Source organism: Plectropomus leopardus, chromosome 10, assembly GCF_026936395.1.
Source record: "Plectropomus leopardus strain MGB_pleo_1.0 chromosome 10, ASM2693639v1, whole genome shotgun sequence".
Classification (NCBI taxonomy): Eukaryota; Metazoa; Chordata; class Actinopteri; order Perciformes; family Serranidae; genus Plectropomus; species Plectropomus leopardus.
In genome coordinates, this window is record NC_142185.1 from 16340804 (window position 1) to 16368440 (window position 27637).

The 27637-nt window shown below is 39.8% G+C and overlaps 1 protein-coding gene across 1 annotated transcript; it reads right to left on the reverse strand.

Annotated features, from left to right (window-relative positions):
• Positions 1-1832: 1832 nt before the first annotated feature.
• Positions 1833-27048, reverse strand: ptprna (protein tyrosine phosphatase receptor type Na). Its single transcript, XM_042495120.2, has 24 exons — positions 26711-27048; positions 22708-22758; positions 17702-17812; positions 16462-16576; positions 16107-16254; positions 15637-15832; positions 15331-15483; positions 15030-15155; positions 13918-13952; positions 13572-13831; positions 13267-13353; positions 13069-13148; positions 12847-12911; positions 8773-8982; positions 7340-7606; positions 7059-7206; positions 6863-6936; positions 6557-6634; positions 6217-6336; positions 5001-5167; positions 4105-4158; positions 3875-3939; positions 3180-3253; positions 1833-2948 (listed from the first exon to the last, which is right to left on the reverse strand). Exons 1-24 carry the CDS (start codon positions 26784-26786, stop codon positions 2877-2879), a joined length of 2832 nt encoding a protein of 943 aa, XP_042351054.1. The 5' UTR covers positions 26787-27048; the 3' UTR covers positions 1833-2876.
• Between the last annotated feature and the right edge of the window lie 589 nt (positions 27049-27637).

The window sequence follows — 27637 nt, forward strand, 5'->3', positions numbered from 1 at the left end:
TGTCATCCAAACCATTCGAAACAAAAAATCCCACGAACAGTAGATGTCCATGTATAGCCATCCTACACCAATCATCACACATTTTATTTGACAATTTGTTATCAAACATCGTTTGCTAATATCTTCTGCTTACATTTTCGTTTTATCCCTCAGCTAACAATATGCCACTCTTACCTTTTAATGCCTCTCGCGCTGTCAGGTTGTGAGCTCTTACTTTCTGTATCTAGATCTCACTGTGACATAGAAATAAAACGTTATTTGTTAAATTGGTAGTGTGAAAAATGCACTTGATTGTAAGCACACCATTTGGCCTTCAACTGGAATTTATTGTCTTACACTTCCTGCTTCCTGTTTCAGACTCAGACTTCGAGGCCTTCACAAGCTAACCTGATTGGCTCATGCTGTGCTGTGCCCTAAGCCCTGCCCTGAGGTAATGACCCAGTGTTCACCTGAAGCACCTTGAAAGTCTCCACATAAACCACATGCAGATGATGAAGTCCCATCTTTCATAGAAGTCACATTTATACCTGGTGATTTTTGCAGTATCTGCAATATTGTTAACATGTCCTTGTACATTTACTCCTACAGGTGAAAGGTCAATTCCCCATGATGCACTTGTCTATCTCTGCCCACCACAGCTTCTACCTGCTGAATGACACTTAAAAAAAGATAAAAATGTGTATTTTATATTTATGTGTGTGAATGTGTGTACATAGCTCATGTGGAGTAAAAGACTGGAAACTTTGTATTTTGAAACCCAAGGAAATAGTTCTAATCATCTCTGCATTAACATACACTGTGTCAGCTGATTTTTGAGTCATGCCTGGAAGTAAAAACTGATCAATAAGATATATAAAGCAGAGAAAATAAAACATTTCTTGCTGACTTCTCTGCATCAGTCCATGATAGTTTATCTCTGCAACAGGCAATGTCAGATCTAAAGGAGCTGCATGAAATATTCAGAGCATATGATTTAGATTGATTTAGAGTCTGGAGCAAGATTATCTGCACACTGTTCTAAACATGGAGATAACAGAGTCTGTGGCAGTTCAATAAACAGTGCTAACAACAGTCCTGACAGAGCTAACAGGGTTACCTGGGGGAAAACTGGAAGCTGGGCGCTACACTTCCAAAGGGATGTTGTCCCGGTACCAACAGTAACCACCGTATGAGCCCAGTGCAGAGTGGCAGCGATTAGCTAGCCGCTCAGAAACACACACAGGGACTCACATGCACTAAAATGCACGCATGGCTGGATTGTCTGACACAACAAAGAACAGAGAAGCTGAGATGTAACACACACACATGAAGCGTGACTTCATTCTCAGCTCAGGAAGCCACTACTCCACTACACTCCTATCTCCTATCCTCCACTACACTCCTATCTCCAAAATTGCTATTTTTTGGGAATTAGAAAAAAATGCTGTGTTTTTAAAAGGATCCAATGGAGATAGGAGATTTAGTCACAAGCTTTTTTAAATACATTTCATTGGTTGAGAAATAGTAAAACCCACAGATAGACTTGGAGAACCAATAGAATTAATTTATGAAAAAAAGATATGTTTGCGCCCAACAATGACGATATCTTTATACAGCAAATAGTTGTTTGCTTCTGTGGAAATGCTCTGAGTGTCCCATGTTGTTACTTTTATATCCAAGAATTAAAAATAAAGCAGAGAGCACTGTCTGAAAAGGTGTTGCTACTACTAAACTACTGTGTTAACTTTTTTTTAACAGATAAAGAAAAAGTAAACCCGCTGAACAACACTTTGGTTTTGAAAATGAGAACTTGAGGCTTTTTTTTTTTTTTTTTTTTTAGTTTTTTTGCTGCATCACGTCACAAATTTATTCAGGTCAAGTCAAAAATACATTTTTATAGATATTTTCTATCTGTCTGCTACATGAAGTAAACACAATCATTGGGATGAATTATTTACATTAATCACAGGGTCATACGCTGAGTAAGACGATAAAAGGACCCAAACAATGTCACTTTGTGTGCGGAAAGAGCGAGGGAAGGCGAGGTGTACTTGGTGGTCAACACACAGCATCCTTAAGAAAAAGACCGGTGCTTAAAGCCAACAATCATGATGTCAAGGCAAAGACGAGCCTCACAAATAAAAATCTGCTGGAAACCAACACACACTAGACAGTAGCATACAGTATTCTGGTGGACATGAAACAACACATTCTGAGAGTTAAAAAATACATTGAAACCTTACTGTGTCTCAGCCAGATGGATGTATTACAAATTGGATAAGTTTGTGAAGCGACTTAACAATATCTTAACATTGGTCCAAGACAATTGTAATGTTTAACAAAATTGTTGGTGGTTAATTATCTTGTGATATTGATTGATTAATTGAGGTATTCATGTCATCAGGTCCAGTGAAAGGGCAAATGAGGCAAAGATGTAATATATTATTGTAAGGACATTATGTCATTACAACCATTGACAGAAGTGTAGTCTCTCCTGTCAGACTCAGGCAAAAGTTAATGTGGCTAGGGAACAGTATATTCTTTAGTCTTTTAGTCTTTAGTCTTTACTTTTCGTAATGGCCTCACTGTTGTCTAATTAGATATAAAGTTGAGACAGAAAAGACCAAATTTATGCCATATTTGTGAAAAAAAGGTCTTCTGTCCATATTAACATCCTGCCATAAATCATTTAATTATGTTCCAGAAATGTCAAAAACCCAGACAATGATGAGAAGGTAAAATACTGCATGCTGAAAACGAGCAGTTACTGCTCCAAGTGTGGTAGAGCAAATTCTTATCTACAGTGATGGCCAGACATACATGACTGGATGGTATGTGGGTGTCCTCACGAGTATTTCTTTCAGTGTGCCTGCAGATGTCCTCACTGCGTCCTCAGATCACTGTGGCAGGGCTTTCAAGATGGCATTCACCTCCTCTGCTACTGCTGTCAATGCAAACTCAAACTGGTCCTGGTCAGGAGGAGAGGTGGGGAGAAAAAACAGTGAGATGGGAACATAAGAGTGAAAGGTTTGACGGGGTTGGTTACAGGTAGGAGGGAGACAGTTGGATTATGATGTACGTCATTAAAAGTGCTCCATCAGTGCTTTACCTTGATCCCTGACTCCTTGAAATTGACGTTTAAGTGGGTGTGGGAACACTTAAAAACAAACACACACACACACACACACAATTGATGGTACCTTGGTGCGGACCAAGCCAGGCCTCTGGTCTCTGATGTGCTCCAGTGCGGCTGCGATGTCGATCTCCTTCACTCCTGACAGCAACAACAGGAACAGTGAAAGCGTCACGACTACAGTTTTTGAGGTATATTCACACTGCTTTTGTGCCATGAAACACAAGACTCCTCTGTCTAAATCCACTCAACCGATAAAACAGTAAGTAGGGAAAAAAGGATTACAAATGTATCCTGACAACTGAGAAAACAATTATTATGCTAGCCTGCTGATTTTAGGTTGAAACACTGAAATAAACCTTCAATGTGAAGATTTTAGATTTGGTTATACATGTTGAAATTTAGTTGTAAAACTTTATGAAATAACTGTCATGACTGATTGTGATTTTGTCCATATCTCAGAGTGGAATAACACTTCAACTAAGCAGAGGTATTTAACTACATTGAGACTATAGCTCCCTCTGCTGTCCACGATAGGTAATGTATCAGTGAGCTCCCCTGAGCAAATGTTGACATAATTCCACCCTCACCCCAAAACAGTGATCTTGTTGACCATCTAAAAATGTTTAGGCACTAATTTAAACCCTGTGTGTGTGTGTGTGTGTGTGTGTGTGTGTGTGTGTGTGTGTGTGTGTGTGTGTGTGTGTCTGTGTGTGAGTGTGTGTGTGTGTGTGTGTGTGTGTGTGTGTGTTAGTGACTCACCCTTGGCCATGCGGTTCAGCACCATGTCAATGAGGATGTAAGTGCCAGTCCTGCCAGTGCCATCACTGTAGGAGTGCAACAGAGAATCAATGCACATGGAATTTTTCAAAGTTTTTCACCTCAATCTCCTTTCCAAAGACATATTATTCATAATAATTATAGGGCATGATTCAAATTCTGTTGTTCCACAATAATCTGACACACTTTGGATTATTTAAATTTCTTTTTACCCGCAGTGAACGATGATTGGGCAGGAACGACCTCTGTAGCATTTATTCACCTTCCTGAAAAGCAGAAACAAGGGACAGCAGAGAAGGAAAGGAGAACAAGGAACAGAAAAAAAGGCTTTATTATAAATGATTTATTAGAAACATTGTCATTGCAGGTAACCTTGGTCACATATTATAATTACTCAATGTCAGTAATCAAGACATTAATAAATGCATAAAACACATATTAATGTCCCTTTTGCAGCTTCAGGTACTTGGAGGTTGTGAGTCAATTAAAGGCAATGAGAGGAAAGCAGAGCAAGTAGGAGGAATAAGGGATAAAATGATAAACAACAGACAAAACAGCAAAATCGGGAATGAGGTAATGGATGTCTGGACAGGAAAAAATGGAAACTGCATGAGGAGTTGGAGGACAGCGGGATGGTAAAACAGGAAAGAATAGGTGGAGAGGAAGCCACAGATTCACTGTCCCTCTTGCAGTAGCCAGTCACACCTGCCAATGCTCATTTTTGTGACTATGCAACTGGAGCCAGAGTACTAGCTGCAAACCACAAAAATGACACTGGGAGATGTTCAAATACAAACCCATCAACCTGCACACTGGGAGAGAGGGAGAGAGAGACAGAGCTAGGATGATGGTATGAAATGTAGAACACACTGTGCAGAATGACGATGAAGACTGGAAAAAGAGAAAAATGATGGATGTGATGAGGGCGAGCAGGAGGATTCAGGCCCGTTGGCCTGTCAGGGTACCAGTGAGTCATTGCAACATTACACACAAGCCATCTGTTTGCTTCATTTTGGGCTTACTTAGTGAGAATGACTAAATCTTTGTGGCACCTGTAATAACCAAGGGAACATGTGGGGATAGCGTGTGTAACTGTGTAGTTTTTTACCTGCGGAAATCGAGCAGCGGTCGTGTGGAGGTGGGGATGCCGTCAGCCGGCCAGCTCAGCAGGTGAAACTGCGTCAAGGTTCTGGTCTCCTGCGTCTGCACATTTTTCAGGTAGAAGCTGCGCACCAGGAAGTCCTTACACCAGATGTGCTCTGACACCAGGTTCACCTGATGAACACAAAGAGATAGAAAGGGAACGAAATAAAGGGGGGAGGGGCAGAAAAACGACATGGACAAGAGGGTAAAAAAAAAAGGTGAGCATTTCAACTTGCAAGGTCGTTCGGTTCCTTCGTCAGGCAAACATCCATGTGAAAATAAAGCCAGCTGTGTATTGTCAGGACTCAATACAATGAGAAGATCACATGATACAAAATACCTGATTGACTGACAGGATTCCAAAATGATTTACGATGCACATATAAAGCACAACTAAAGGGGATTCTAGCATATACAGGCCATACATGATACTATTTTCTTTTCTGAATCTTTAAGTAACCTAATTTTAGGGTCATATACCATTAAAGAGGAGGGTATTGAAATTTTTGTTTGCTGTTTTTATAGAGAGGATTTTATGTCATATGAAATGGATATGTCAATGTATTTGTTTAATCTACAAATGTTGACTCAAAGATGGAGTACAAGAGTTTTACATCAAAATTAACAAACAAATGAATATGTTTTGTTGTTAACTTTACCATGCAAATGTTTTTTTCTATTAACCAGCTTCCATTCAAAGGGGCAGAAAGACGACAGAGCTTAATTTATTTATTTTACATTAGATAAAATGTTTTGTCTGTTTCTGTTTGGAACTGCGCTTCATTTTGTTTTCTCAAAGCTTCATCTGCATGTGTGTGATTCCAGTGTTTTCTTTCGATAGTAAGCATGTTAACAGGAAGGGAGGGGAGTGATCATAGCAACAGTAGCTAGGAGTAGGGCGGAAAACCCTGCGAAAGATCAAAAAACAAAAGTGTCTGGAGTGGAACTCCAGATAAAAAAGAAACTTGGCGTTCAGAGCAAGGATTAAAGTCAAGCCATACATTATAGTCACCAATTGATGATATTTGTGTAATTACTGTTACTGCTAGAAAAATTCTGCACTCAAGCTTTAAATATCTATTCTTTAATACATGACCCTGCCCTTTCACAAGAAGCAAATCATAAAAAGACGCTTTGCTAAATGTGAAATGAAAGGTTGTGAGTTACGATAGGAAATTAACCTCATAAATGTGGTAGAGCGATGAGCCCTCATCAGGCCAGTATCGCTCGCACTGTTTCTCTCCGTCCTCCACCAGAGCTGTCATCATCACTATCACCGTGCAGCCGTTCTCCCACACCATCTGTGGAATGTAGAGAACATGCACGCACATAGATGTAAACACACACACACACACACACACACACACACACACACATCTGAGTTCCACATTAAAACATATCTGTAAGTCACAAGGCAGATTTCCTGCAGATAAGCTGAATGGTCCGACAACCGACATGTTTCAATTTGTCCAAAACAGTAACTAAAGCGAGAACACAGAACAGGGAGAAGATGGTACTGACCTGCCAGAAATCAGCAACAGTGTGAGCCAGTGGTCCCTGTGTGGCGATATAAGATGGCTGGCGAGGGTCGTGATCGAACTGGGTTAAAAGGGAGAAAAAAGAGAGCGAGAGAAACTTTATTATTATTGAAATGTTTGAACCCTGAACCAATTTGTGCAATTTCTTTCAAAAACGTGAAAAAAGGCAATGGGCAACTTGGGATGAGAAATGCCAAAAAATGCAAGCGTAACTAACTGGTAACTAAAGCACCAATTATCAATATCACCACACAGTGGAAATGTTTTTAAAAGCTTGAAGAATTCTTACAATTACGCTGGCATTGACGTAGTCCTGTTTATTGGGGTTTACTTCAGTCTTCAGCTTCACCCGAGAGTGATCATCTGTAAGAGAAAACCCGGTGTCCAGAATGAGTCACTGAATGTATGAGTAAGCAGGTTGATCTATGATTGATGTATTCACGATACCACCACAGAGAAACACAGCGACACATTGATGAACTAACAGGGGAGGGATTCAGCGTGTCTGTTTTTGTCCATGTTGCTTGGGAGTTGAGCCACAGCCACTGAACTGGGTTCAGCCTGGTAGGAGCACAAAGCCTCCCACTCCCTCTGAAGGCGATCTTTATTACGCAGGTGATCCTCCATATACGCCTGATGAGAGATGACAAACAAATTGTAAGTGTAGGAGGTAAATATCTAAGAAACAAGGATGCTTTTGTAACAGCAGGAGCCTCATTCGCTACACCAGGAAGCACTTTTTCTCTCCACTGTGATATTAACTCACCAGTATCATGTGACCAGTAGAGATGTCCATGTTAGACTGGGCTGGCTCTTCGCTCCAGGATGGGGTGGAGCTGTGGGTGGAGGACGGGCTGTGCTGGGGACCGTCGCTGAACTGGGAAGAAACGCTGCTGACGCGGGACGTGTCTGTACCCCTTCGACCGCCAGCACCTGTGCCAATGGCGGACCCCGCCATGCCGGTGCTCACCCCACCCACACAGTCCTGACGGCATAGGGAGGATTTGGATGCCATGTGCTGCCGACACAGCTCCTAAGTGGAAAGTAAAGAGAGGGATAGTTAGGAAAAAAAATGTAATCAATTGTTGACAGGGCTGCAAATAGTAATAGTAGTAATATTTAATAACTGAAGTATCAGTTACTGTAAGGTTTTGTGTTGAATTAAACTGTTTAGTGTTGATAACTCTGATTAAAACATTAATCATGTTGCAGTATTACTTTAGGCATGTTATGCTTGCTGCATGTCATTAACATTCTAGGCATAACATGCATAACCTGTACTCATTCATCTGCCTGATCTAAGAGACGTTTCTCCGTCCTAGCTTTTATGCTCTAAATAATCCTTTTCTTTTAAAACATACCCTTGCACCCCTATCGATAAACTTAAGCACCCTTCATCGCCACCACTAATCAGATTCCAAAGATACTTGAAATATTTTACAATCTTGTTTTTTTTTTTCAAACAATAAAAGTGTCAGGTTAGAGTAAGTTTGGATATATACACTACTTATGGCAAACATGAGAGCTTTAGCCATTATTACCTGTAGTTAACTATTTGAACTGTAAATTCATTATTTTTTGCATTTTTTAAAACCATTTACTTCACTTCTAGAAAATTTTTACAGGATCGTTTCCCTCTTGCTAACTACTTTTCAGGCACTCTCAGTTGCAACACACTGTGTTCAGGTCACAGCTGACTCAATATGTGTATTTATTTATTCTTTATTACGTCTGCAAAGCAGGTTAAGTTTTCAATTTGGTTTGCTTGTTTGTAAAAAGGATTACAGAAAAAAACAGAAGGCTGATTTTTATGAAACTTCATGAAAAGGTGTAGCAGGGGCAAAAGAGGAACCCACTGCATTTTGGAGTTGATCTGAATCACGGGACAGATACACAAATTATTTATCACATTTTTTAACATTGCAAGATTGGAGAGGGCGTTCAGTCTTGGTGGAGGTCTGTGCTTTTTTTGTCCTTTTAGTTTTGTTATCATATTGTTTTTTAAATTTCTTTCAAATTAGTTGAGCTACACCATAATATTTCCATGTACCCCTTGGTAACTGCACCAATAAAACTACCCCGAGTTGGGAATAACTGGATTATACCATCAAGACATTGACACCAAGGTAAAAATAAAGAAACAAAACCTCTGGAAAAAATAGCCTTTTCTCAGTCCTGAGTCTCTTAATGCTGCCTTACCTGGTAGTCAAAGTGTGTCTCTGCTCCTCCCTCTGGCCCCAGTCCAAGCTTGCCATTGGCCACTTGCTGAGCGTAGTGCCTGAGACAAGCTACAGCCATGGCCAATACCAGCACGCCTCCTACGACTGCCATGGAAACAAGGGTGATGACTGTGCCACTGGAGCCCTGGGAAACCCTGGATACCTGAGGGAGACCCCGTGCATCTGTCCTCTGGGATAAACACATCAGAAAGAGCAGAAAGTAAGATAGGAAGGAACACAAAGAAAACAATATTATCTCACCAAAGGGCTACCTCACTGTGTTGACATGCACATCTTGCCCTAGGAGAGTACTATCCGAGCTAAGCTACTCCGGGGAATCTACCCTCACCGCTGAAATTCAAAGGTCACTCAATTCAATTTAACAACATGTTTGTTTCTGTGTAATTGTACATGACAGGTGAGAGGCTGATGGTGAGTTTTAAAAACAGAGGTCTCAGAAGTCGAGGTACTGTGAACCAGGAGTCCACTAACATGACAGCAGAGGCTCCTCTGGGATCAGTGAACCATGATAAAATACAAGTCACACATCCATGCTTTATGCTCTAGATTGCCACAGTGTGTCATTCCACCTCCTTTTCATCTGATAAAACAGTTCTCACTATGCTGCCAAGAACCATATACAGCAGAAGAAAATTTAAAGTTGTAATGCTTTTTTCCACAGGAACACACTGCCCCTGAATCACCACACTCAATGTCACTCAAAAAAATGCATAAAAAGTTAAATAAACTGACCAACTGACCAAAAAAAATTATTCATTTCCTTATCTAGAGCTGTAAGTAAACAGATGACCTGAACACAAAGAATGTGAAGAATCGTGTAAAACCTAAACCATCTATAGCATCAACAGCTTTTAAATAGTTTGTTAAAAGCAATATAAATTGTCCCGTGCTTTATCATCAATTTGGAAAAAAATCTTTCAGCTTTACTAGCACATGTTTAAAAACATTTTGTACCTTGAAGGTCTAGTGTGTAGGATTTAGTGGCATCTAGTGGTGAGATTGCAGAACTGAAACTTCTCCAGTGTGCAAAGTGTTTAGCAGAACTATGTCCCTATCTGAAACCATCCGATTTCTCTGTTCGGGCCACTTTATGGGAGAGGACCCGCCCAATTTTCATGTGAGCAAACAGCCACTGCCATGTGATGCCCTGTGGCCATTTTCCCATTGACTTATCTGACGTCTACAAATCAGTGGATACATTCTTTTGAATGTCAGAACACCAAAAAATGACTCATTTCAGTATCAGGATTTGATCTATTTGGCCTTCAAACATTTGGAAAGTCTCGAGGAGCTGCGCAAATTAACAATTTTATCCCAATTTAAGTTAGCGGGGGGCTAAAATGAAAGCATCCTGCTTGACCTGATGAAGTCTGTAGTGCGCCTTCTCTATGAACCACATGATGCTTATCATGCTGGTAATTTTACATGCAGCAGTTGAACTTTTTCGGCTTAATGCACAACTGAGCAACTTTCACTGGAATGAACGGCCAGCTTCAACTGCTGTATCTGGTTTTCTTTTTACACCCATGAAGTAGAGCTGCTCTGTATGTAAATATAAACAGCTCATTCTAAGGTAATGAAAACAATTATTATTTTCACATGATTATAAACAAATAAAAGCATTGGTACTACTATATACCATTTCTGCTATCATAGATGCCTCTAAATCCTACAAACTAGAAATTTCAGTTAATATAAGAACAGAGTTTATTGGAAAGATAATGACATTTCTGAATGAATTAACCAAAACTTACACACGTGTTCCAGTTATGTATTAACTGCAGCACTGAGTTCAGTTAGAGTGTGTGTGTGTGTGTGTGTTTTATCCTTATATTCAGTCATTATGGGCATTTTGCTATCAGTCCACTATAGACAAAGTGTGAGATGCAGGCGACGATTCAGAGACCTAAAATCAGCGCTGTTTGTGTGAACAGCGGATAATGAGGTTAATGACACCTGTGACTGTTGCCATAGCACCTGGGATCTGGGAGCCACAGTAGTGGATGGGGGGTTGGGGAGATAAAGCACCATGGCAACAAGTGAAATGATGGTTGTAATGAGGTGTTGACTCACTGATTTGCTGTGGCCACTTGCCCTCCAGGTGGCCCACACTCACAGGGGTTTACGCGTAGAGACAAACACCCACACACTCAATGTTATTACAGCACAGCAAGTGTAGCGCTGGACGGAAAATGAGCTTTTTAACTGAGATGGATGTGCTGCCTTTGTCTGTGCTGCATCACAGAACAGTATGCTGCTTGTGCTCATAAAGTAATTATTCTTACAAGCTGGGCTCATTTTCATCACTGACACATTCTGTTGATGGTATTTGATGATGGAGCCAGCCAGTGTAGATGTTTGTATAACCTCCAATTCAGAATTGGATGTGAAATGTCCACATCTTTACCACAGTAGGGTTAGTATGTGTGAAAGTCTACTGACAGTAATAAGAATCGAGTTAATCAAAATATTTCCACTGAGCAATACCAAGTACACACTCTAAATCAGCAAACACACCATATCTGAACCAGTCCTTAATCCTGTGCTGTGTGTTGGGTGATTTGTAGTCTTCCTCAACACTAACACACCCGACCATTTCACAAGCGACCATTTTATAGTGCTGTACAAGCAATATGACCCGATGCAAATCACTTAAAGGGAAAGTTCACACCAAAATCAAAAATACGTATTTTTCCTCTGACCTGTAGTGCTATTTATCAATAGAGATTGTTTTGGTGTGAGCTGCCGAGTGTTAAAGTTATTGATCTGTTGAGATGCAAGAGTGTAGGAACTATTTTCCTTCTGCAAGCTGGATTATTACACAGGAGGAACTGTGTTCCTACTATATATTTTAACCAGTAGTTCGATACTTCCAGCTCCACTGAGCTAGCTCATATCACAACTCAGCCTTGGAGGACGCCATTAATATTTACATCTCTCGTCCATGAGTAGATTAGGGGTGGGGGAAAGAAAATCATTACAGCATAGTATTGTTTTTTTGGATGGCAATATTATATCAATGCACGGATGCTCGATGCGAAGTATCAATTTTGTAAAATATCAATTATTCATAAAGCAAATACAAATTCAAATTTTGGTAGCCTACTAAGATAATAAATCAATAGCTTTTTCAGTCCACTAGATGCATTTTGCCGAAATAAAAAGGATTAAATGAGATGAACAGATTGATCATACTAGATAAAACAGAAAGTTTATCTTTGGGACATAATTTGCAGTTGAAAAACGTAATAAGTCACATTAAATTGCAAAATATTTTACTGCAATACTCATCAGTATATCAGAAAATGTTTAAAACTGCAATAGTATTGTACTGTGACTTAAGTATCATGATAATATCGTATCGTAGGTCCTAGAGTGGATGCACACATCCTTCTGTGTGATGCAGTAAGCGGGTGCATGTCAGTAAACCACAAAAAGAGATATCTACCTCAAACTGCTGACAACAAGGTTTGTAGTTGATCTTGAGTAACCAGGTTATGATTTCTGGAAAGAGATGTAGCTGTTGAGTTTTTCAAATGTATTTTTTGATACTATAAGCCTAATGCCATCTAGTTTCATTATACTGAAGAGAAGGCAGTCATCTCTATGGCTGATATTTCCAACACTCTGCATCTCACACAAAACAATCTTGACTGATAAAAAGCAATACAGGTAAGAGGAGAAAAGGTGTATTCTTAACTTTGGGGGGGGGGGACTGTCCCTTTAGCATGCTTGTGTCAATATATAGAATCAAAGCACACTAACAACAAAAGACAGCCACAATAAAGTAAGGAAGATCCAGACCAAAAATACAGTAACAAGCTGGGGGTCTGTCAGTAGTCTAATTTGACACCAGCAAGTCTGATAATCTGTCGAGACACGGTCCATGAATGAATAGATGGGAAATGGAGAGGAATACAGGGGAGTGATTATATCTTTGTTGCCTTGACAACTGCTTCATATGTCACTGATAGGAGGGAGTTACAAAGGAAATTTTCCTCAGAGGCTAAGTGAGTTGGTGTGTATCAGTTACCTCTCCCACACCAGTCTGCACAATCTTCAGGCCTGTCTCAGACTCCAGGAAGTTTTTCTCAGATACTGTCGGGGCGGAAAAAAAACATTTTATTATTGATGTGAGAAAAATGCAAGTTGTGAGAGCGACAGCACCATGCACCCACAAACTTTTCACTTCATGCTTGTGTGTATGTGTGGGCAGATAGGTGTCTGTGTGTCTTTGTGTGCTTTTGAGGCTCACCAGCTTTAGCAGCCACCTCTGCAGCCGTCATGTTGTGTTCATTCTGGCGGATACGGAATGTCAGCGCAGGGCCCACCACACTGGCAATGCAAAACCACAGCAACATACATGTGGATGCTTCGAAACTGTGATATATATTCTCATTGTTTAGAGTAAAATAATAACATTTACCACTCTCTCACAAACTGATGTTGTTACCTGATGTTGATGAAGCTGCTGGTTGTCAGATGAATCTTGTCAGCCAGTAGCTCCAACAGCTTCACTCCATCATACAAACTCAGAGGACTGCAAATGAAAAACACCAATATCTTTGAAAACATGTTTAATAAATGTCCTATTTGCTGCTCTTTAGTGGCAGTTAATGTTGTGATAGTGCTTTCAGCTATCACTTAACTGAACCTTTCATGGTACTGATTATTGGCTCCACAGGGAAAGACGTGCTTCATCTTTTAACTGTTTATTTGCAATAAACAGATGAGCTGAAATTTTGATTGAGTGCTGACCTCTGGTTGGTGACAATGTACCCATACTCCTCCTTCGCTCCTGTGCCCTCAACCAGTGGCGGTCCCGTCTCCTTCAAGCCTTGTCCAGCTGCAGCAGGAGCTGCCTGCGGAGGCTGGGAGGCAGAAGGGGGGGCGCTGTTGGCTGGAGGTGTAGCTTGGGCTGAGGCAGACGAGGGGGCAGCAGGGACGTCAGGGGGACCGGGAACAGGGGCAGGCTTCTCTGGTTTGTGGGACACACTGTCTGTTTTTAATAGCTGCGTCTAAAGGGGAGTGACAGAACACCTGTCAGTGATTAAGGTCTGTGATTGCTTCTTGTGAACACTGCTGACAATAGAAGCTGACATACCTCCTTGAGGGTGATGAGGTCTTTTGCAATTGGATCTGTGTTGAGAGAGACAAGCTGATGTTTTTAAACAATTACTACAATAAAACTGAATGCGAAATCTGCATAATTTGTTTTCCCTGTTTACTCAAGGGTCAGCTATCAAATGTTTTGGGATATTTATAAGGTTTTATTCCAAATTTAGATCTCCACCATCTTAAAATAACAACACTTGCTTGACTGGCACATGATGGTTAAAAGAATGAAATCATAAAGGAATAATAGTCATTTCCAAAGGTAGCATGTTGGGGTGGGCCACATCATAGTATTCACAATTATACCACTATAATTTAAAATGTGATGAGAAAAATTAATATTGCAATAATATCCCAAATTGTTGACATAATGACATCATACCGTTGCGCAGAGCAACAACAACCATGTCTGAAAGTGAATTGCCACCAGCTCCACATTGATGCAAAGTTCAGAGCAACTTCTGTCATGTAGAATCAGTGGCGTCTTTAGGCCTGGGTGTCCTAAATATTTCATGAACAGCCCCAGATTTTTCAGTGTCTTTAAAGACTTATCGCTCAGAATAAACTCTGTCAGCAGTTGAGTGACACATGCTCTATACATACTATTTATAGATTCAAGGGTACTCTTTCTGTATTTGGCAACTATTTAGATGTGTAATTTGTGGTTGATTTTATCCCCTTTGTACCGTTTATACGGAACCTGAATCTAATTCCGAGTTACAGTTACTGTTATAAAATAAAGAACTGAGAGATAACTTTTATTTGGTAATTAGTGAATATTTGAAGTGACTTTGTTATATTTATGTTGACATGTCAACTTACTTTGCTGCAATTGTATGTTTTTGATATGAGTGTCATCAATCAATTTTTCATTGTTTTGTCATATCATCAAGAATATTGTTATCGCAATAATACGCTGAAAGATCATGATATTATTTTAGGGCTATATTGCCCACCCCTATTAGCAGACTGCAGATTTTTTACCTCAAACCCTCCGTATATACAGATATAGATGTTAAAACTCAATATAGTAGCTTCGTAATCCTAAATTTATGTATAGGACTCTATTTAGTTGTCTATCTGAAATGAGCGACAGCTTACCTGTTTTGTCTTGGGGCTGCATCAGCTGCAGAATGAGGGCTAGCTTATAGAGTTGCTCTTGACTGAGCTCTCTGGGGTCAACTCCATACCTCTGCAAGACTCCTGACATCCTCTGCAGCAGGCCATCTAACACAGGACAGCAACGTTAGCACTCTCTTTGCAATGCCCAACTTAGAAATGATGGATGTTCTATATGTGCACACTGCGTAAGCATAGCCATATCTTAAATCTATAGAAGCATTTATTTTAACTTGTTACAAAGAAATTGTGTAATACATCAATACAAATTTGTTTTCCTCACCGTTGTTTCCAGACAGAGTGCTGATGTCCTGAACAACTTTTTTATTCTGCGGCGATTGTTGTCTGCCAGCAGTGCCAAGTCTCTCCTCTAGCGTGTAGTCTTCCACATAGTCCACTGGTATCTCCAGCTCCAGGTCCTCATAATAAGGCAGACCTGCTCATAGCATTATCAGTTTTAATGGTTAAGATTATTGTTTAGTTATTATTCATTTATTAGTTTTGACAAAAATTTTGTGTCATGTTTCTATTTTTCCTGAGCAGCTTTTATCCTCTGTTTTATTTTGGGAAAACAGAAAGTCCTGTTTACCTGCAGGAGCCATTGACGCAGCTCCTCTGTGGCGATAAGAGGGTTGTGCAGATGCAAGGTACAGAGACAAGGCTTCCTGTAGCAGCTGCCTGTCACGCTCTCGCTCTCTCTGATTGGCTTGGGACCTTGAGGAGGGGCGGGCATAACCACCTCCTGCACCAATGAGTGATCTCTCTACTTCATCTTGATATCTATGCTGAAATTAGGAGACACATTACACTGATTTAGTACTGTGTACATGCATGGGTGATATCTGCAATTTTTTTCACATTCTTCATATTTATCTGTGTCTTCTCTTCTTTGATAATACAATAATAATCTTTTAACACAGAAACCTGATATATATACCACTATTATAATGTTCTAGGGTGATTTACAATGTGTTAAATTCTAGATTGTGATGCCGTTATATAAAATTGACACACAAAAAAAATGTGTGTGAGTTTGTGTGTGTGTGTGTGTATGTGTACCTGGTGGTATGTGTATGGATCCATGGAGGCTGTCTGCATGCGTAGCGGGGACTGAGGAGGCTCCAAAATCATGTAGTCCACATAGTTGCCACCAGGAGGTGCGGACCCCGATTTAGAGCTGTGGTGGTGGGGGATGTTCTGTTTGGACCTGGCAACGCAGAGAGACACAAAGAGAGGATAAGGATGGATATGCAGGAGTTGAAAGGAGGGAAGGATAAAGGACCAGGTCCAGAGGGAAATAAACGGTGAATCAGTGTGAAATGAATGGACGGCTCTGACTCCGTCCTTTGACTCATGTGTTTTGTGTGAGTGGTGCATTCCTCACTGGATATCACTGTAACTGGAGCGTACTTACGGAGACGAATGAGAAGAGGAGGAAGAGTTTGGCTTAGAGGGTTGAGTGGTGTGAGGAACTCTCTTCAGCTCCTTTGATAAAATGTATTGGGTGATGTCATCTTGCCAGGAAAGACCTGCATACACACACACACACCCACACCCACACACACACACACACACACACACACACACAGTAATTAAAGAAGCTGCGAGTGCAAGACTGAGGTGTGTGTGGAGAGACGCATTCTCTGAAATCAATACTGTTTCTTATAGGAGTTGTGTTAAAGTGCTTGTACAGTTAATGGATTTTAGTGGTGGTGTTTAGTGGTCTTAAGTGGCAGCATGCTTACACGCTAAACTAAGATTCATTGTAAACATCAGCCTGTTAGCAGGGTAACATTAGCATTTAGCTCACAGCACATTGACTAAGCAGGCTGTAATCTCACAGAGCTGCTGGTATGGCTGTAGAGTATTACTCTTATTTTATACTGACTGTCTTTAAATGAGACCATTAGTAGACTGAAATTTAAATTCTAGGCACAATAAAGCAGGAAAGCTGCAAGGATGACTTTTTTTGTCTGGTCTAACCCAGAAGTTTGCGTTGCCCTAGTTCCCTCAACAAAACTCAATGCTACTTTTCCATTGGATTTTGGGTTATTCCAGAAAATGAGATCTTTGGCAAAGAAAAATGTATGATACTTACACATTATGTTCAACAAGATAATCTTCACAAATGAACACCACTTATAGAATTTTTGAAGTGTAAATGCAATCAACCCAAAAAAAAGCAAACATACTACAAGACATTATTATCACTGACAGTCTCTGTTGTCTCATTTAGCCACTTTTTAGCAACCACCTTTTAAGACATAAAAGCTTCAAAATTAACAAGTGGGGGATTTATTGACCGCTTTTATGTCATAAAACAAAACATGAAAGTCTTTTAAACTTGTGTTAACCACAGACCTTATTTCAGGCATCTAAGCAAAAACTACTGATTTTAAGACGAGGGAACCCGAAAGTGCAATGTTAATTAATTGCCAGGTTTTTTGAGTAATTCCTGCACCACACTATGATGCAGATGGAATGGACTTGTAATTCACAAAAAAACCTGTTAAAACTGATTAATAAAGGAGATACACACAACCACACGCAACTATATTAACATTTGACTTCCTTCACAGAGCAATGAGGTATTTACTCTGACAGTTTTAGCTTCATCAAGGAATGCTGCTGACTCTTTCCATGTATCACCTCACCTTGTAGCATGAGCTGTTTGAGGACTTCCTGCATCCTCTTCAGAACGGGAACGGACACCTGGTACTGGACCAGGTCCTGCTTAGAGCTACGGCACTGACCAAACAGCCCATCTGGAATGAACACATACACACACGCACGTTTACACACACGCACGTTCACACACACACACACACACACACACACACACACACACACACACTTAACTCTTGCCAGTATAGTTTAGATTTCAAAAAAGTTAGTTCCGGGTCACTACAATAGAGCTGAGCCATTGCTATGTCATAAATAACACCTGTCTTTTCATACTAATTCCAAATTCCTGTTGTAAAATAAGGCCCAGAGAAAATACAGTCTCTTAGAACAAATTAACCAAACATCAACTATTTTTCATTTTCTCTGATTTTCAGTGAAACTGCCCTTGAGGTACAATACAGAACTTTGCAATAACATCAGTAATTCTTCTGGTAGCCCACACCATACAAGCCCACAGCAGTGAGTCATAGTTTTAAAGTGCAGCCCACACACTTACAGCGCTTGTCACTACTTTTGACAGTGTCAGTGTTTGCTTTCGAAATTTCCTTTGAAATAGTTGCTAACCTGCAGGCAGCCTCATGGCAACAGAGGTAATGATAGCATTGATTCAGCATTGTTTTCTAAGAACTGTTCTCATTGCAAGATCACAAAATAATACATCTTTTGAACTTCAGTACATAAAAAAGTACCGATTCTGAACATTATGTCAGTTGTAGACCACACAATTTTCTGCATTCGATCTTAAGCCTGGAACACGTTGATTGGGTACATGATTTAGATGGTTCATCACTTCTCAATGATAAATGAATGACTTAAATAACTACTTTGGAAATTAAAGCCAGAATGAAAAGTGGCAGCAGCCACGGGATCAAGTGGTTCATACTAGAAAACTTTTGACCAACACAGTATCCTGCTTCTGCATCAAATACAAAAGATTCAAGTGGAAAGAACCAGAAAGAACTTTGTACATTTCAAAGTGGTTAAACAAGTGAATTATACTGCAAAGTCTTATATTTCTTACTTTATGAAGAGCGTTTATTATTGATATCACATCAGCAAAAACTGTCTTTCACCTCAAATCTCAGCGACTGAAAATGAGTTTGTTTCTGAAGAAAAAGATAGCTTTGCGATGTGATGGGAATAATGACAAGGCAGAGCAGACTATGTATTATCTGGTGCACTGATGAGTCACCACAGTCTTTCACCACACCAGCTAAATCTCACACATCACGACCTGTCACAGTGAAACGATGAATTGTTCCACACAACACTGCTACTTGATGTACTCAACAGTACTTTATCTCTGTTTTGCAGAGAGTGGGTACACAATCAGGTAAATGTTTTAGCCTTGTGTTGGTGTTATGGTTTAACCAAGCTGATCCTCAGTCTGAAAAGACACACAGAATACTGATTACAGATACAAACCTGTGCATCTTTTCCCCACTGTTTTACTATCTATCTGAGTCAGTTAAAACCCAAAATCAAATTACAAACAGTTGATGCTGATGATGTGGGGATATTGTATCCTGGCGATGGATTGCGCTGTTAGGGTGAGGATACAGTAGCTCGTCGTATTCCTGGTGGTGAACTGACTGATGACAGAGAGGAGAGGAACATGAGGAGGAGGAAATGGAAGATGAATGGGGAGAAGACAGCAAACTGCATGGATTGATTGGATTGGGACTATTCCTAGAGCTTGGGTTATTTCTGCAGATACCACTTTTGTGCAGGGAGAATACCATAGTTTTCAGTTTTTGACATCTCTTATATGTGAAAGAAAAAGCAATATATTATTGTCAAATTAATTATGATGACAAGCATTGGTAGGTCTAAACGTAGGTGAAGGTTCAGCCCTCGGTGAAAAAGGGTAAGTAATCACAATAAAGTCATAGGGACATAAACAAGTGGTATACCAGATGGTTTCTTGATTATTTTTTTTATTCATTTCAGCTCTTATTGATTTCAATTGACAGCTAAACAACACCATCCGTCTGACGTTCTCACAGACTTGCCCACTGACTTGTGTGGAGCACCACACACATGTGCTGCTGCTGTATGGCCAATTATGTCATTCCCACCAATCCTTTTGTAGTGGGCAGCCAAGATACAGGCTACATATCAACCTCATATCCCCCAAATCAGGACCTCAAGGAGCAGCTGGCTGACAAGGTGCTACACCTGTGCACAAAAGGTATAGATAATTTGGATGAGATGCTTCACTTAAAGGGATACTATCATAAAAATGTGGGTATTTGTGTAAATTAACTGTGGTAAACTTCCTTTAATCTAACCAGCACCAAGATCTCACTGCTCATCTGTCAACTCATTCTCTTTGCATGGCTTTAAGTCTGTTGCTACAGATTATACTCCATTTATATTATACTCGAATTTTCGAATGTCCGCCACCACAGACACAAAGAGTAAAAAAACAGATTGAGACAGAAGCCCCCCCTCTCAAACTCTGATGAAACGGTAAAACTCATCAGTGCTAAATAAATTTAAACCAATATTCTGTTACTATATTGTCTTTTTCTCCCCTAATATGTCTTCATAAACATATTTTAGTGCACCGTTTGGCTATAATATGAGAATTTGTGAGCAGGAAGTGGCAGCCATATTGTTTCCATTGTTGTGAAAAACAGTAGCTGAAAATACTGAGATAAAACTAAGCAAATATTAACCAAGACTCTGTTACTGCTTTGCCTGGTTCTCGCCTCAAATGTTTTCAGAAACATACTTTATCTTACTGTTTTACTGTGATCTGAGATAGTCTGTAACAAGCAGGTCACCATAGTGTTTCTTGTGTCAAAACAAATAAGCTGCATTACATCACCCACCAGCAGGATTGTTTATTGGTCCAGTGCGGCGCAGTGCATTCTTTTTTCTAGCTCTTGAGCAAAAGCAGATGCCACAACCCTTTTTCTGTTTTCTCTGGTCATATAGCACCAATTTAAAATAGCTTTTGCCTACTGCAGACAGCCTAGCTCTTTCCAGCAGTGAAACAGACCTTTAATTAAGACCCAAAAGACTATTAATGTTCTCAACTGATTGAACTGTTGCTCCGAGTTGTTTCATGCACTCAAACGCATCTTCAATCTCTTTATCAAAACTCAACACGGTTACTGCTTATTATGTATGTGGGGCACCTGTGTGTATCCATGGAGACTGCTGGTGCTTGCAGTGTGTGTGGACTTTAATAGTTTACAAGCTAGAAAAAAGCTACAAAATTCATTCAATTAGTGTTTGTTGGTGTCTAACAAACACATGAATTTACATCTTATTTGGCATTGAAGGCACTATAATTACCTGTTGTACTTTGACCTAGTATCCCCCAAGTATGCACCTCAAGGGGCAGATAACTGACATGGTCATGGTGCTACACATGTGCAAACAGAACTCAGGTGAAAATGTATGACCTTGTTCTGTCTGAAACAGGCCTCGCACTCTAACAGACTATAAAAGCTGACAGGGGGGATGCCTGCAACAACATAAAAACGTGACCTTGGCCCAGGTTTAATTAAATTATAACCCAAGATGGCAAAAACAAACAGCTCCACCTGTGACTGGGGTGGAACAGCTCCATGCCAAACATTGCACGCTCCACTGCCTCTACCAAATGTATTAAAACTGTGGGCAGTCTCAACCCGAAATTTTTCTATCTGCCTGTCCCAGATACAGATAAACAACTGCTAAAACATGCTGTGCATTACATACAGCACACCAATACACACAGAACATAATCCATCTTCCATTTGATGAGAAAGTATCATTTGAAATTTTTCACAAAGAGGCTTTTTAAAAAAAAAAATTTCTTGCAAAATTCCTTCCAATGTTTTTTTTTTCAAAGAAATCACATAAATTTACTCAGGTATAAAAGGGTTAAAGACAGCTTACAGCAATGCACTCATTGTGTAATACTATATGATTCAAAGGGACTATAATGAGCACAGACAGACATTAATTATTTGGACGTGATACTGTTGCTTCAGTTAATTAAGACCCAAAAGAGCCTGAATGTTTTCTATTGATTGTGCTGTTGCTCCTCGTTGTCTCAAGCAGTCAAACACATCTTCGACCTCTTTTAAACTCAACACTAGCTGCTTATTCTTTATGTGGGAGACCTTTGTGTGTCTATGGAGACTGCTGGTGGGTATTGTCTCTCTGTGGACTTTAATATTTTCCTCTCACAAGCTAAAAAATGAGGTCAATCAGTGTTTGCTGGTGTCCAAGAAAAACACAGATTGTTTACAGCTTATTTTGCACTGTTTTCTCTTGAAGAGACACAGAGACAGAGAGACAGACAGAAAGACAGAGGGCTCATTTCAGCCAATCAGACCAGTAACCTTTGACTAGCTGTTATTTTTCTTTCCTCAGACCCACAGATGTGCATAAACACAGTGTCTGTGTCTGCTTCAGAACAGTACGCTGATCCATTTTGTATTACATCTAAAGGTTGTTCATGTGCGTAAGTGCAATTTCCACAGAGAAGTGCGTAAGTGTGCGTCAGTGACTCATCGCTGCATTAGCACAACAACTGTGGGGGTGTCGACCTCACAGTGATGTCAGTGTTGCCATGGAGACAGAGGAGCGGGGGAGGGGCTTAGATAAAAGTGAGGGAAAGGGAGAGGGGCAGGTGACGGTGAGAGACAGACCTTCACTATAATACATCCACGAGACAGACACATGGGGCTGACAGAGGAAAAATCCTTGACTCGTGTTTGTATCTTTTCACACACAGTCTTTGTGTTGACGTCCTTACGTGTGTGTCTGTGTGTGTGTGTCCACTGCAGGGTATATCTTTTAATATGCTGTAGAAGTACATAAAGTATTGAGAGTGGACTGTCTTACAAGTTTAATGTTTAAGTTCAAGAGACATAGTTTTTGTGAATGATGTGTGTGTACAGTGTGTGTGTGCAGTGTGTGTGTGTGTGTGTGTGTGTGTGTGTGTGTGTGTGTGTGTGTGTGTTGTACTCACCATCTAAGCAGAACTGATCCCTTGTGCACAGTTTCCTCTCAAACAGGCAGCCTGAGGTAGAAAGACAAAGAGGGGGCTAACAGGTACTCAGAGTAAAAATCTTTCACAGCAATTTCCATGACAACAACAGCTTTAACTCACATTTAGAGGGTTGAAATGAGAACACAACAACGTGAGCTTAGCCCCGGCTCACTCATTACAATCAGCTTCAAATGTACTGCACAATGGTTACTAAAATACACGTACTGTCTACCGGTGTCAAAGCCAACCTACGCTGCACTTAATGTTTGTAAGACTTTTATATAATTGCACAAGCACATTTTAAAAGCTGCCTCAGCTCGAGTGGTGTCGTTAATTAGCATTAAACCTGCAACTTCTGAAAACCTTGAAATGCAAAATGTTATGTTATGTTATGTTTTTTTCTCATTGAAATGTGTTACTGGTGGAAAAGGCCATCAATATTTCTACAAACATCTTTGATAAACATGTCTGAAGATAAAATGCTGACTATGAAGATATACCGTTATACTGACAGTATCTGTGGGTGACAATGTTATTATGACTTGTAATCTAGTTTGTACAGTGGTGGTATCACCAGTATTTTTGGTAATTCCTTTGCATTTTGTTTTTAGCTGTTTCACTATTTCCTATTTTGGGGTGGTGAGTAAGACCTTGGAGGGCAGTGTGGGAAGGAGCAGGTGGCTGACAATAGATAAGAGCATAACAGAGCAGAATATTCACGGCTTATGCTCACACGTCACAGCTCACTTTTTGCCCCCAATTAGGATCACTTTTGGTGTCTGTTTGCATGTATGAGACACAAATAGGTGGATGTGAAGAAATGACAGATAAATGCAAATTATTATCCAAAATTAAATGCAAAATATGGCAGGTGAGCAGCTGTTTGGCAAAATGGATTGATCAGTGGATTGAATGTTTACCTGAATGCAAACATGGATTGAAAAGACTAAAAACTATTTTCTCTACCATTAACTAATATGACGCAAAACCTAACATCAGTCTCAGTGACTCATCTCTACTTTCTTTGAAGAGAAAAACACACTCTGCACACACACAGTGCAAATGTGTATCTTGTTTTTTAATTCCTTCTCACCCCTTTTACTTAAAACCTCGGGCTATATGTTAATGGATAATATGGGCAAATTATTGGTTTTCATATCATCTTAAATTATTTTGAGCATCTTACACACAAATATGATGACAAAAACAACATCAGAGTTTCTAGTTGTTGTTTTGCAGAACAGCATGCCCATTCTCCCGGAGACCTGCTTCTATAAATTACGGCAGGTTAAGCGAACCTTTATGTGAAATAATGAGGTATCTGAGAAATTGTAGCACACAGGGGCTTGCAGATGGACTGACACATCACTGCAATGTTGACAAGACATAAATGCCAGTCTTAGTCATAAAACAATGATGACTGGTTGTCCAGAAAAGGACATCTGGTAGTGTTGAGCCAACAAGGAACATAGAGCTAAAACAAATGACAAAAATATGTCGACTTTTTTTTGGTGGGGGGTGGGGGTCCATTTGTGGATCTTGTTTTAATGTCTGATCCACTCTGGTTTGATAAATAAATGCAACATTGATAAAGAAGTAAACATTACAAGCATTGATAAAGAAGTAAACGTTACAGGCATTCTCTCGAAGGCCAACAGTCAGGCTGGCAGTAGTAGCAACAATAAGTTATTTTTGTTAGAACAATTATATTCATTTAAAATGAAAAAATGTGCACTCTAAGCAACAAAGGGAACAAAGGTTCCAAAGAATCTCACAAGTCTGGTGAGCAATATGAGGACAAACCTGACATATAAGACAGTATTTGTCATAGCAACAGGACATCTGTCCCAAGGGAAACAGCCGGTTGCAGAGACCTCATTCCTGACACAAAACCATACAATGAGTGTTAGGACGGACAGTTGGACATAAGGATGGATGGCTAATCAAATGAGCAGATGGATGGATGCATGCGTGAAAGAAGAGAGGTGGAAGCAAGGAGGCGTTAATGGATGAATGGACAAAGGGAAGCAAAAGTCGTTTCTCTCCATGGTGCTGAAATCTGAGGCACTTGCAGAATGGCTTCTTATTGAGCTGTCCATTTGTTCACTTTTAAGTGTTTTTTTTTGTTAATAATATTGTAGGTTCTCATAGGTTTTCTATGATGTTGGATTTTAAATGTTTTCTCTATGAGGTAGGCATTTTTTTAAAATGGAAAATATGTAAAAATCTTAATTCTTTTTTTAATAGACGTTTTTTTTTTGTTGTTTTATAAATGTCATAGAACCCTGCAGCCAATGTAAAATGATTTATTTATAAGATGTATAATGCATTACATTTGAGTGATTGCACTTGCATGACAAAACTGAAATATATCTCACATTATTCAAGTGATGTCATGTTTACTACAGCTGCAATGATTCGCAGATGTATCAACAAGTTGTCAGCTATTAAATTAATTGCCAACTAATTCAGCTGCTTGTATTAATTTTTTTAACTAAAAAAAAAGTCAAAATTCTCTGATGCCAGCTTCCCAAATGTGGATGTTTTCTGTTTTTTGTTTACTGCTCCATGATGGTAAACTGAATATCTGAATATGTTGGGCTCTGAGAAAAACTGATTGACATTTTTCACTATTTCCTGATATTTTATAGAGTATACAATTAATTGATTAATCTATAAAATAATCAACAGGTTTATTGAAGATGAAAATAAAAATAGTCAGCCCTTGAATATACAGCACAGGGGGGAGGGGAGTAATGGGGTGGTAAACCCTTCTGTGAAAACAGTCTTTTTGTCTAAGACAACCTGAGGGTGAGAATAACATTTAACCTTTCTCAATCTCACTCTGAATTACTCATTGAATTCACTCCATACTTCACAAATCTTCACCTGCACGTGTCAGACAGATTGTGTTTTTTTGGGAGGAAAAATAATTTAAAAATGTAAAATTTAAAATGTAAAATTTGTATTTTTACCCCATGTAAAAATACACAGGGGGTGTAACAGTTCACTTGTTGCATCATTGTGTTACTTCCAAATTATGCCAGTTCAATACATCAATCTACTCAAAGAAAAATAATGATATCAGAATTTGCAACTGTCAATATGTATTAGTTAAGCCGAAACTAGCACTGCTGCCATCGTCAATAATATAGTCAGTAATACAGCTGTGACTGCTGCTCTCACTGCCCTCTCTACTGCTGAGAGGGGGATGTGAGGTTGACACTGAGGCATCAGTAAACACATTTTCAAAATAAAGGAAAAAGTGTCATTTATCTTGTTTTCTGTCTTTCTTTTTTGAATTCAATACAGAATATATGCAGTTTACAGCATATCTGATTAAAAGCAGTCTTTTTTTGTTTACTGGAATCTGTCCTCATCCTACTGTATCATACAAATTTTACTGGCACATAACTTTTTGTCTCTTAATTTATTTTTTGAACATATTCCTGCTATTTCTATTTTTTCAACTGTGTAATGGACACTCTTGGCATTATTCATTTATCCTCAACAACTGGATTTGGCAGGTCTCCTATTCTCTTTTCAATAGAAAAAGACTGCAAATGATAAGGCAATGCCAATAAGCATCAGCAGTGTTGTTGACAGGACATGGATCATAATTCAAAATGACCCAAGGCTCTACAAGAAAAAGCAATCAAACACCCATTAGACTCCCTGTCACTCTTTGCATCCACCATCTCCTTCACCTCACTATAATCTCATTATCAGCCTCTATGTTTCCCCACATAGACCATATGGCAAATCAACATAAGTACACATATCCCTATATTTAGTCTCTGTTGGAACATCACAGGATAGTGACAGCGATGCCACAGGGGATAAAGTATGGGATGAGATCACTGTAAAGTCATTAGCTACTTAGCCTCACCATGTACCAGTGGGAACATTACAGGAATATGACCGTGATTTTCTGCTCAAGACCGTGTCATCATCATCATCATCATCATCATCATCATCTTACCGTATTTATCTGAGATCCCTGGATGGCACAGCACGGTCAAAAGGAGCAGAGCTCGCCATGGCTTAAGGTGTTGCATGATCCTCCTCTGAAGCCTCCCAGCAGCGGAGGAGATGCAGACAGAAAGATGCGGAGTTCCGATTTGCTCTGGTCCCTCTTTTAAATTCCCATCATTTTCAAACGAGACGCAGCCAGCGTCGACAGCTCACATTGCACCCAAAGAGCCCATGTGACGGAAAAATATAAATGAATGGCTGAAAAAACTAATTCCTCACAGTGAAAAGGCGGGGCGTGAGGATGGGGAGGAGGATGTGAGAACACGTAACGTGCTGTAGGCCTATGTATCGACTCAGGCTGCACGACGACTGCGGAAATAACGTATCAGAGGTGAAGCAGCAGGGATCGACCTGCTGCTACGTCATCATCTTAATCAAACAGTCACAACAGTCAGAGAGATGAGCTCTGAGTATTACACCTACTCGCAAACGTCATGCATTCATTATGCATAAGCGCGCATGCATGCATGCACAAAACGTGGAGAAACATCGATCAGGTTACAGGTGTGCACAGGTGGGCTACATACGTCCAGGTTTCTTAAGGGTCCAGGGCAGTGTTGGGTTCGTTACTCTAAAAATGCAACTTATAACTAATTACCCTTTTTTTAAAAAAAAGTATTAGTGGTAATTCATTAAGGTTAGACTACCCATTACATTACTTTTCCGTTACACCCCCCAAAAATGTTTGACATCAGTTGCGTCCTTTCACCTTAAAACTCAGCTTGCAAAAGGCAAAGGTTGTTTTTATTTTTTATTAAATAACACCAGTTTTTGTGACACCGTTGTAACGAGGACCGTCTACCCGTCGACACCCGTATGTGTTTCCGTTATTTAAACCTAAACTTTAGGCTTTAAAAAAAAAAAAATCAACAAT